Below are 12,058 nucleotides of genomic sequence, written 5' to 3' on the forward strand. Positions count from 1 at the left end.
TGTGTCAGTAGAGACTCAGTAGAGTCAGTAGAGAGTCGGTAGAGTGTCAGTAGAGAGTCAGTAGAGTCAGTAGAGTCAGTAGTGTGTCAGTAGAGTCAATAGAGCGTCGGTAGAATCAGTAGAGTGGCAGTAGAGTCAGTAGGGTGTCAGTAGTGTCAGTAGCGCATCAGTAGAGCCAGTAGAGTCAGTAGTGTGTCGGTAGAGTCAGTAGAGAGTCAGTAGTGTCAGTAGAGCGTCGGTAGAGTCAGTAGTGTGTCAGTAGTGTCAGTAGAGTCAGTAGTGTCAGTAGTGTGTCAGTAGAGTCAGTAGTGTCAGTAGTGTGTCAGTAGAGTCAGTAGTGTCAGTAGAGTCAGTAGAGCGTCGGTAGAGTCAGTATTGTCAGTAGAGTGTCAGTAGTGTCAGTATTGTCAGTAGAGTCAGTAGTGTCAGTAGAGTCAGTAGAGTCAGTAGAGCCAGTAGAGTCAGTAGTGTGTCGGTAGAGTCAGTAGAGAGTCAGTAGTGTCAGTAGAGTGTCAGTAGTGTGTCAGTAGAGTCAGTAGAGTCAGTAGTGTCAGTAGAGTCAGTAGAGTCAGTAGAGTCAGTAGAGTCAGTAGAGTCACCTTGCAGCGGAGCAGCTCGGCCTGCAGCTCCTCCTGCTGGTCAGGTAGCGGCGTTGCCAGCTGCCGCTTGAAGCCTCGTAGTTTGTCCAGAGATGCAGCGATTCCTCGATCACACCGCTGCCAGTCCTGCAGCACAGACACACTCATCGTCCTCATGTCTCACTGTTTGATCATCCTCATGTCTCACTGTTTGATCATCCTCATGTCTCACTGTCTGATCGTCCTCTTGCCTCACTGTCTCATGGTCCTCATGTCTCACTGTCTCATGGTCCTCATGTCTCACTGTCTCATGGTCCTCATGTCTCACTGTTTGATCATCCTCATGTCTCACTGTTTGATCATCCTCATGTCTCACTGTCTCATGGTCCTCATGTCTCACGGTTTGATCATCCTCATGTCTCAATGTTTGATCATCCTCATGTCTCACTGTCTCATGGTCCTCATGTCTCACTGTTTGATCATCCTCATGTCTCACTGTTTGATCATCCTCATGTCTCACTGTTTCATGGTCCTCATGTCTCATGGTCCTCATCAGTCTCACTGTCTCATTTTCCTCATGTCTCATCATCCTCATGTCTCACTGTCTGACCGTCCTCATGCCTCACTGTCTCATGGTCCTCATGTCTCACTGTCTCATGGTCCTCATGTCTCACTGTTTGATCATCCTCATGTCTCACTGTTTGATCATCCTCATGTCTCACTGTTTCATGGTCCTCATGTCTCATGGTCCTCATCAGTCTCACTGTCTCATGGTCCTCATGTCTCATCAGCCTCATCACTCTCATCGGTCTCATCAGTCTCCTGGTCCTCATGCAGCCAGGCAGACCTTGAGCAGTGTGGCCAGCAGCCTCCTCTGCTCCTCCAGGGTGGAGCTGGTGTGTTTCCAGCGGTCCTGGATGAGGGTGAGCTCGCCCTGCAGCAGCTCCTCCGCCCGGCCGTCGGCCGACAGCAGCAGCTGCCTCCCCGCCTCCACCGTCAGGATGTAGCTGCCCTGCTGGCGCTGCAGCACTTTCTCCTTCATCTGGAGAAGACGGAGGTTTCAGTGGTCCGAGCGACGGGTCAGGTTGGCGGCGTCTCGGCGTCTCACCTGGACGGCGTCCAGCAGGCAGCGGGCTTGCTGCAGGGGGACGGGGCTCCCGGCCCGGAGCGTCTCTGCGGGGTGGGACAGGTCCAGCAGACACCGCCGCAGCTTGTCCAGCATGTCCCTGTAGCGCTGCCACTGCCGCACCAGCCCGTCGATGATGCCCCGCCTCTGCTGCGCCCGCCGCACCACGCCCTGCCACTGGTTGCTGAGCAACGCCAGCTTCACGTGGAACTCGTCCCTGGAAGAGAGCGGCGCCCCGGTGAGAAGCAGCCAGCTGAGTGGCGGGGGGGGGAGGAGGGGAGGGGGGTCCTCACCTGTCGTCCACCTGGCCCTGCTCCAGCATCCGCTGGCCGTCGCTGATGATGGAGTGGAGGATCTGCTGGCGGCTGAACATCTCCGCCTGGAACAACTGACACCACATGTTGGTATGAGATTATAATCTGATATCAGATTATTAGTCCAACCAGATTATTAATCCAAACAGATTATTCATCCAAACAGATTATTCATCCAAACAGATTATTAATCCAGCGAGATTATTTATCCAAACATATTATTAATCCAACCAGATTATTAACCCAAACATATTATTAACTCAAACAGATTATTAATCCAGCGAGATTATTAATCCAAACAGATTATTAATCCAGCAAGATTATTCATCCAGCAAGATTATTAATCCAAACAGATTGTAAATCCAGTGAGATTATGAATCCAAACAGATTATTATTCCAAAATGATTATTAATCCAGCGAGATTATTAATCCAAACAGATTATTAATCCAACCAGATTATTAATCCAACCAGATTATAAATACAACCAGATAATTAATGCAACAAGATTATTAATCCAAACAGATTATTAATCCAAACTGATTATTAATCCAGTGAGATTATTAATCCAAACAGATTATTAATCCAACCAGATTATAAATACAACCAGATGATTAATGCAACCACATTATTAATCCAACTAGATTATTCATCCAACCAGATTACAAATCCAACTAAATTTTAAATCCAACCAGATTATTAGCTGGCGCCCCAGCAGGGGGCAGCACTGATCAATATGGTAAATAACTAGGAAAGTGTTCTATCGTCACTGATGAGACAGGAATTCAACAGTAACTCTGGTTTACAGAAATAAATGATCTGTAATCTTTAACTTCCATTGATCTGAACAGTTTGATGAGGAGGGAAACTGAGAGGAAAAGGGGAGGAGCCTGAGGGCGGCGGCGGCGGCATTCATCAGGACGTGGACTGAATAAAACCTCATCATGAGAAAGCTGCAGCCTGGTTGTGCTCATCTGCTCTGTGTGGATGAGAAACAGTGACATTACTGAGAAACGTCTCCAACCTCGTGGGCTTTCTGCTGCTCCGTCAGACTCTGGTAGTTCCCAGAAATGTCCACGGCCAGGTTGTCCTCAGTCTGGACCAGGAAGTCCATCCAGGTCTCACACTTCTCCAGGAAGGTCTGCTGCTGCAGCAGGAAGGACTGCAGCTTGCTGCAGGACCAGGGAACCACCGTCACCGTCACATCCACCACACCTCGCCTGCTCAGTCACCAGGCCCTGCAGCTCCAGGCCCTGCAGCTCCAGGCCTGCATCTCCAGGCCCTGCAGCTCCAGGTTCTGTAGCTCCACGCCCTGCAGCTCCAGGCCCTGCAGCTCCAGGCCCTGCAGCTCCAGGTCTCACCTGAATCTCTCGGTGGTCTGCGCCGAGGCAGTGGACCAGGTCCTGTTGAGGTTCTGCATGCGTTTGATCTCGGCGTCGTTGAGGGGGAGGCGGTAGCCCAGCTCGTTGAGACGCTCCAGGTCCGGAGCCAGACTGCTGAACTTCAGCATCAGCCTCTGTGAAGGAGCCACATAAGCAGCATTAGCAGCATCAGCAGCATCAGCAGCATCAGCAGCATTAGCAGAGGTTCCTGAGCAGCTGAGAGGAGGAGCGCTACCTTCAGCTGGTCCATGCGGTCCTGGATCAGCGCCGGGTCGGTGGAGCCGTTGGGATCCTGACCCTCCAGAACCTCCTCAGCTTCACACAGCCAGCAGCCCAGAACCTCCAGCTGCTGGTGGAACGTCTCGTAGTCCTGGACCCCCGTCTGGTGGAGCAGAACCACAGTCCAGCTCTGAGCGGGGGGGGTACGTGTGTGTGTGTAGTGGCAGTGTGCAGTGGAGGGGTGCAGTGGAGGGGGCAGTGGTAGTGTGTAGTGGCAGTGCAGTGTGTCGTGGCAGTATGCAGTGGAGGGGTGTAGTGGCAGTGTGCAGTGGAGGGGTGCCGTGGTAGTGTGCAGTGGAGGGGTATAGTGGCAGTGTGCAGTGGTAGTGTGTAGTGGCAGTGTGCAGTTGAGGGTTGTAGTGGCAGTGTGCAGTTGCAGTGTGCAGTGGCAGTGTGTCATGGCAGTATGCAGTGGATGGGGCGTAGTGGCAGTGTGCAGTGGCAGTGTGTAGTGGTAGTGTGCAGTGGCAGTGTGCAGTGGAGGGATGCAGTCGAAGTGTGCAGTGGAAGAGTGTGGTTGCAGTGTGCAGTGGAAGTGTGCAGTGGCAGTGGAGGGGTGCAGTGGTAGTGTGCAGTGATAGTGCACAGTGCAGTGTGCAGTGGAGGGTTGCAGTGTGTGTAGTGGCAGTGGTGGGGTGCAGTGTGTGGTGGCAGTGTGCAGTGCACATTGGTAGTGTGCAGTGCAGTGTGCAGTGCAGTGGTAGTGTGCAGTGGCAGTGTGTAGTGGTAGTGTGCAGTGGCAGTGTGTAGTGGTAGTGTGCAGTGGAGCGGTGCAGTGGCAGTGGAGGGGTGCAGTGTGTAGTGGCAGTGTGAAGTGGTAGTGTGAAGTGGTAGTGTGCAGTGCAGTGGCAGTGCAGTGAGCGTACCTGCAGTGTGGTGAGCTGCCGGCCCACTGCCTGCTCCACAGCAGTGAGGCGCTGGCGCAGAGAGAGGTGGTCGGACTGGATGGAGGAAGCAGCTGAAACGTCCACCTGCTGCTTCAGCTGCTCTCCCAGTTCCTGCAACACCTGCAGTGAGGCTCGGACCGGAGCCAGGGCCTGGAGCAGCTCCTGGACACAACGGGGGGAGGGGGAGTTCAACGACAACAACAACAACAACAACAACAACAACAACAACAACAGCAGCAGCAGCAGCAGCTCAGAGGTCTGTACCAGGAACCCTGATCAACAGACCCAGGATCAGTTTCCTGGTTTAACTGATCCAGACTCTGGATCCTGGTCACCATTACTACCAAGCAGGTTATCAACTCTCTAGTTCAACCAGACCTACGTGTGAGCGTTCACATTAAAAGGGGCGGAGCTTGCAGGGTCTGACCAATCACAGAGGGAGAAACCCTGCAGAGCAGTTTACAGATTACTGAAGGAGCAGCTAATCTCTGAGATTATGAACAATTCAAACATCCAGCAGCTAAAAGCAACACTGATGCTGCAGCCTGAACATTCCTGACTGTTAATGCTGACTACTTAATGCTGACTGGTATGCTGACTTGTAAATACTGACTCGTTAATGCTCACTTGTTAATGCTGAATTCTTAATGCTGACTGGTTAATGCTGACTCATTAATGCTGACTTGTTAATGCTGACTTGTTAATTCTGACTGGTTAATGCTGACTGGTTAATGCTGATTGGTTAATGCTGACTGGTTAATGCTGACTTGTTAATGCTAACTTCTTAATACTGACTTGTTAATTGTGACTTGTTAATGCTGACTGATTAATGCTAACTTCTTAATACTGACTGGTTAATGCTGACTGGTTAATACTGACTGGTTAATGCTGACTGGTTAATGGTGATTGGTTAATGCTGACTTCTTAATGCTGACTGGTTAATGATGACTGGTTAATGATGGCTTCTTAATACTGACTGGTTAATTGTGACTTGTTAATGCTGACTGGTTAATGCTGACTTCTTAATACTGACTGGTTAATGCTGACTTGTTAATGCTGACTGGTTAATACTGACTGGTTAATGCTGACTGGTTAATGCATGGCTGACTCACGCTGCATTCCCGGACTCGGTCTGACGCCTCGTCGTCGGTCAGGTCCCTGGCGCAGGCGGTCCTGAGCAGCTGGTGGGCCTGGTCCTCCTGCAGCTGGACGCTGCTGCAGCCCTGCTCCTGCAGCTCCTTGTAGCGCAGCCACAGCTGCAGCAGAGCCTTGCTGCTGCGCAGACGCTCTACGATCTCCTCCAGCAGGCTGGCCCACCTGGCGGCGACAGGCGACACTCAGTACGGCGCGGCACCGTCCCGCCAGAGCGGGGGACGGGCGGCGGCGGGGGACGGACGGCAACGGTGGCGGGGGACAGACGACGGCGGGGGACAGACCTGGCGTTGACATCCTTCAGGGCGTTGTTGAGACAGTCGGACACTGACGGGTGACACTCCCGCAGCAGCTGGTGCGTCACGGCTCCAAACCTCCTCAGGCTGCTCTCCTGCTTCTCCAGTTCCTCCTGCAGGTCCTGCGCAGACGCAACCACGGTGAGCATCAGCAGAAACAGGCCCGTCACGGTGAGCATCAGCAGAAACAGGCCCGTCACGGTGAGCATCAGCAGAAACAGGCCCGTCACGGTGAGCATCAGCAGAAACAGGCCCGTCACGGTAAGCATCAGCAGAAACAGGCCCGTCACGGTGAGCATCAGCAGAAATAGGCCCGTCCCGGACCGGCGGCCGCTCCCGCAGACGTACCTGCAGACTCTGGACCTGCAGCTGGACGGCCTCCAGGGACCCGGTGAGCAGCCGGAACCGAGACACGGAGTAGCGGCCCTCCATCAGGTGGCCGTTGATCTCCTCCGAGGCCTGCTGGTACAGGCTCCACTGGTCCTGCACCGACTTCAGGCTGAGCTTCAGCTGCCCGATCTGAAGAACCAGGCACGGCGTCAGAGGGACAGGCAGAGCAGGACGCCACAGGGACAAACACTCAACAAACAACCAGGACGACCCTGGTTCTTCATACAGGTGACACTGTCACACATTAAAACCTGGAACAACATGCAGACTCAGACCTGGAGCCTGGAGCCGCCGTTCAAGGTCAAACACCAGAGCCTACCAGACGGACCAGTCCACACCCGACATGCCAGAACAGAACCAGGGACCACAGAACAGAAGATTACCAGGTGATCCAGGTGAGCCCAGGTGTGATTGACTCCTTGGAGCGTTTCCATGACGATGGCACAGGCCTCATCAGTCTTGTTCTGGACCAGAGCACAGCCCTGTTCCTCCACGCGCTCCAGCTCCTTCTCCTTCTCCTTCAGCAGCTCCTCCATGTCCTGAACAAACAGAGCCCTGACATGTTAGATACAGTCTGTCCTGAACAAACAGAGTCCTGACATGTTAGATACAGTCCGTCCTGAACAAACAGAGTCCTGAACAAACAGAGCCCTAACATGGTTGATACAGTCCGTCCTGAACAAACAGAGTCCTGAACAAACAGAGTCCTGACATGTTAGATACAGTCTGTCCTGAACAAACAGAGTCCTGACATGTTAGATACAGTCCGTCCTGAACAAACAGAGTCCTGAACAAACAGAGTCCTAACATGGTTGATACAGTCCGTCCTGAACAAACAGAGTCCTGAACAAACAGAGTCCTGACATGTTAGATACAGTCTGTCCTGGACAAACAGAGTCCTGACATGTTAGATACAGTCTGTCCTGAACAAACAGAGCCCTGACATGTTAGATACAGTCCGTCCTGAACAAACAGAGTCCTGAACAAACAGAGCCCTGACATGTTAGATACAGTCCGTCCTGAACAAACAGCCCTGACATGTTAGATACAGTCTGTCCTGAACAGATAGATTCCTGAACAAACAGAGTCCTGAACAAACAGAGTCCGGACATGTTAGATACAGTCTGTCTTGAAAAAACAGAGCCCTGAACAAACAGCCCTAAACAGAGTCCTGAACAAACAGTCCTGAACAAACAGAGTCCTGACATTGTTGATACAGCCCGTCCTGAACATACAGAGTCCTGACATGGTTGATACAGTCTGTCCTGGACAAACAGAGCCCTAAACAGAGTCCTGAACAAACAGAGTCCTGACATGGTTGATACAGTCTGTCCTGGACAAACAGAGCCCTGAACAGAGTCCTGGACAAACAGAGCCCTGAACAGAGTCCTGAAAAAACAGAGCCCTGAACAAACTGTCCTAAACAGAGTCCTGAACAAACAGAGTCCTGACCAGCTGGATGGCAGTGCCTGCAGGAACAGGGCTACCTGGCAGTCCTTGAGGGCGGTCTGGACAGACGTGAGGTCTTCTATCCGGTGTCTCCTCTTCAGCCGTTCGTCCTGAGTGGACATCCAGGACTTCAGAGCCTGAACGCTGCTCTCGTACTCCAGCCACATGCCCAGGAGGCTCTCCAGGGCCTGGATCTGCAGGTGAAAGCACACTGTACCACACCGTCCACTGTCCTGTCCCTGGTCCAGCGCCCGGCGGCCTCACCCTCTCGCCGATGCGTCCCTGGAGGACCTGCCAGCGTCGGTTCATCAGTCCCAGACGCTCGGCGAAGTCCGTCTTGTCGCTGCGTTTGGCCTCCAGGTCCTGGGCGCCGCCCTGCAGGACGGACTGGTTCACGAAGTCCACCGTCAGCTGCTTGCAGCTCAGGTCCACCCTGAAGCCCTGGAGGAGCAGGACACAACGCTGCAGTAACACTGGGAGGCACCGGGGGGCAGCACTGAGGAGAGCTTCAGACCTGAACGGACTCCATGTTTGTTTCTTTTCATGATTGATTGGACCAACCTGTATCTACTCGTCTGCACTAGACTGTACTAGACTGTACCAACCTATACTAGTGTGTACAAGACTGTACTCGTCTGTACTAGACTGTACTAGACTGTACCAACCTATACTAGTGTGTACAAGACTGTACTCGTCTGCACTAGACTGTACTAGACTGTACCAACCTATACTAGTGTGTACAAGACTGTACTAGTATGCACAAGACTGTACTAGTCTGGACCAACCTGTACTACTCTGTACGAGACTGTACCAACCTCTAATAGTCTGTACTAATCCGTACCAACCTGTACTAGTGTGTTCTAGTGTGTACTAGTTTGTATGAGTCTGTACAAGTCTGTACCAACCTGTAATCATCTGTACCCATCTGTACTAGTCTCTACCAACTTGTACGAGTCTGTACGAGTCTGTTATAGTCTGTACTACTCTGTACCCATCTGTACTAATCTGTACTAGCCTGTACAGGTCAATATTAGTCTGTACTACTCTGTACCCATCTGTACTAATCTGTACTAGCCTGTACAGGTCAATATTAGTCTGTACTACTCTGTACCCATCTGTACTAATCTGTACTAGCCTGTACAGGTCAATATTAGTCTGTACTACTCTGTACCCATCTGTACTAATCTGTACTAGCCTGTACTAGTCAGTATTAGTCTGTACTAGTCTGGACCAACCTGTATTGTCTGAACCCATCAATGCTAGCTTGTACTAGTGTACTAACCTGGACCCAGATAGTCCAGGACCACAGGACCTCCACTGGGTCCTGGTTCATTTTCAAAGTGGCTAAAAAGAATTAGTCATGTGATTTCTGTTGTGTTCAGCACTTCCTGTGCTCCTGTCAAAGTAAAATGAAGAAGAACTTAGCAGAAGTGAGAAGAGAGACTCCACCTTGTACTTCTGTAGATAGTCCTGGATGACGCTGGAGCCCACGGCGCTCTTCAGGTTCTCCTCATCTTCATCAGTCACGTTCTCCATCAGCGAGATCCAGTTCAACAGCTCTGAGGTGGCGTGTCGAGACGCCAGCTTCTCCATCTGGACCTGAACAGGAACCGAGGCAGCGCATGAAGCTCCAGGGACGAGGCCTTCAACCAGCCTGGAGCTCCAGGGACATGGCCTCCAACCAGCCTGGAGCTCCAGGGACGAGGCCTTCAACCAGCCTGGAGCTCCAGGGACATGGCCTCCAACCAGCCTGGAGCTCCAGGGACGAGGCCTTCAACCAGCCTGGAGCTCCAGGGACATGGCCTCCAACCAGCCTGGAGCTCCAGGGACATGGCCTTCAACCAGCCTGGAGCTCCAGGGACGAGGCCTTCAACCAGCCTGGAGCTCCAGGGACGTGGTCTCCAACCAGCCTGGAGCTCCAGGGACATGGCCTCCAACCAGCCTGGAGCTCCAGGGACGAGGCCTTCAACCAGCCTGGAGCTCCAGGGACGAGGCCTTCAACCAGCCTGGAGCTCCAGGGACATGGCCTCCAACCAGCCTGGAGCTCCAGGGACGAGGCCTCCAACCAGCCTGGAGCTCCAGGGACGAGGCCTTCAACCAGCCTGGAGCTCCAGGGACGAGGCCTTCAACCAGCCTGGAGCTCCAGGGACATGGCCTCCAACCAGCCTGGAGCTCCAGGGACATGGCCTCCAACCAGCCTGGAGCTCCAGGGACAAGGCCTTCAACCAGCCTGGAGCTCCAGGGACGAGGCCTTCAACCAGCCTGAAGCTCCAGAGACAAGGCCTTCAACCAGCCTGGAGCTCCAGGGACGTGGTCTTCAACCAGCCTGGCGCTCCAGGGACGTGGCCTTCAACCAGCCTGGAGCTCCAGGGACGAGGCCTTCAACCAGCCTGGAGCTCCAGGGACATGGCCTCCAACCAGCCTGGAGCTCCAGGGACATGGCCTCAACCAGCCTGGAGCTCCAGGGACGTGGTCTTCAACCAGCCTGGAGCTCCAGGGACGTGGCCTTCAACCAGCCTGGAGCTCCAGGGACGAGGCCTTCAACCAGCCTGGAGCTCCAGGGACATGGCCTCCAACCAGCCTGGAGCTCCAGGGACGAGGCCTTCAACCAGCCTGGAGCTCCAGGGACGAGGCCTTCAACCAGCCTGGAGCTCCAGGGACGAGGCCTTCAACCAGCCTGGAGCTCCAGGGACGTGGTCTCCAACCAGCCTGGAGTTCCAGGTTAAAGGTCCAGCAGACCTGGTGCAGCTTCTCCTGGACCAGCGGGATGCGGGTCAGCAGCTCGGTCCACTGCGTGTCGATGCGGGTCAGGTCGGACCGCAGGGACACCGTGTCCACCTTCTTCAGCCGCAGCAGCTGAGTTCCTTCAGACACGGCCGAGGCCTTCAGGCTGGACTTCCCCTCCACCTCTTTGGAGAACTCCTGACGGACCAGCAGAACCGGGTTAGGGTCCCAGCACTGACAGTGTGTGTGTGTGTGTGTGTGTGTGTGTGTGTGTGTGTGTGTGTGTGTGTGTGTGTGTGTGTGTGTGTGGTCAGTTCTTACGAGGAAGGCCGACAGATGGTCCCGCACCGTCTCCAGGTCCTGAGGAACCAGAACCGCTTGCGTGTTCCAGAACTGGAGTCGGTCCAGAGCCGAGTGCAGCCACTCACTGACCTCCACACACTCCCGCTGGTACCTGCACACACACACACACACACACACACACACACACACACACACACACACACACACACACACTATGATACCTGCCCACACACACACAGGTGCCAGGCGAGTCCCTGGTCCTGGTCCTGGTCCTGGTCGGTCCCACCTGGTCCAGTGTTTTAAGATGGACTCCAGACGCTGAAGCTCCTTGTGGATCCTGCTGGTGTTGCTGGTCCAGCGCTCCCCGAGCGAAGCCAGCTGGTTCTCCAGGACCGGACAGCAGACCGCCCGCAGGAGGTGTTTCCCCTGGTCCAGGACCTGGTGCAGCTTGTGCTGGTGCTCCCCCAGCTTCCCCTTCAGACCCTGGAGCCACGGTGGGAGGTCTTCAAGGTCCAGTACTTTAAACCACTTCCTGTCACTCTGGACCCCATAAAGACATCCTGGTCTACCTGATACAAGGAGATCCGGTCTTGGAGCCGCTCCTCCGTTTCCTCCACCAGGTCCACAGACGGGATGTTTGCCTCCACCACCTCCAGCTGCCGGGTCAGACTCTGGTAGTCCTGGACCAGATGGGACCAGGTCTGAAAGAGTCCACAGAGAGTTGAGGGTGAGACTGAGCCTGGTAATGGGTCGGTATGACGGGAACAGAAGGTCTGGGGACAGGTCAGTACGACGGTCGGTACGATGGTCGGTACAACGGTCGGTACGACGGTCGGTACGATGGTCGGTACAGCGGTCGGTACGGCGGTCGGTACGACGGTCGGTACGACGGTCAGTATGACGGTCAGGAACAGAAGGTTTGGGGACAGGTCAGTACAACGGTCAGTACGACGGTCAGGAACAGAAGGTCTGATGACAGGTCGGTACGACGGTCAGTACGACGGTCAGTACAACGGTCAGTACAAAGGTTAGTACGATGGTCGGGAACAGAAGGTCTGGGGACAGATTGGTACAACGGTCAGTACGACGGTCAGTACGACGGTCAGTATAAAGGTCAGTACGATGGTCGGTACAACGGTCGGTACAACGATCGGTACAATGGTCGGTACGGCGGTCAGTA

General features: G+C 53.9%; 1 protein-coding gene across 1 annotated transcript in view; it reads right to left on the reverse strand.

The window, feature by feature from the left end:
- syne1b (spectrin repeat containing, nuclear envelope 1b) overlaps positions 1 to 12,058 on the reverse strand; it is a gene marked incomplete at its 5' end in the record, with an annotated part of 131,929 nt that overhangs the window by 28,446 nt on the left and 91,425 nt on the right. Inside the window, 19 exon segments of the mRNA XM_080513104.1 lie at positions 600 to 725; positions 1,426 to 1,620; positions 1,687 to 1,921; positions 1,998 to 2,092; positions 3,041 to 3,188; positions 3,378 to 3,532; positions 3,634 to 3,780; positions 4,544 to 4,726; positions 5,677 to 5,888; positions 5,891 to 6,134; positions 6,361 to 6,531; positions 6,786 to 6,941; positions 7,890 to 8,045; positions 8,116 to 8,292; positions 9,301 to 9,450; positions 10,591 to 10,773; positions 10,897 to 11,029; positions 11,165 to 11,361; positions 11,448 to 11,579. Of these exon segments, the coding sequence (XP_080369230.1) occupies positions 600 to 725; positions 1,426 to 1,620; positions 1,687 to 1,921; positions 1,998 to 2,092; positions 3,041 to 3,188; positions 3,378 to 3,532; positions 3,634 to 3,780; positions 4,544 to 4,726; positions 5,677 to 5,888; positions 5,891 to 6,134; positions 6,361 to 6,531; positions 6,786 to 6,941; positions 7,890 to 8,045; positions 8,116 to 8,292; positions 9,301 to 9,450; positions 10,591 to 10,773; positions 10,897 to 11,029; positions 11,165 to 11,361; positions 11,448 to 11,579 (3,195 nt within the window).

Source organism: Blennius ocellaris, assembly GCF_963422515.1.
Source record: "Blennius ocellaris genome assembly, chromosome: 17".
In the NCBI taxonomy this organism is placed as follows: domain Eukaryota; kingdom Metazoa; phylum Chordata; class Actinopteri; order Blenniiformes; family Blenniidae; genus Blennius; species Blennius ocellaris.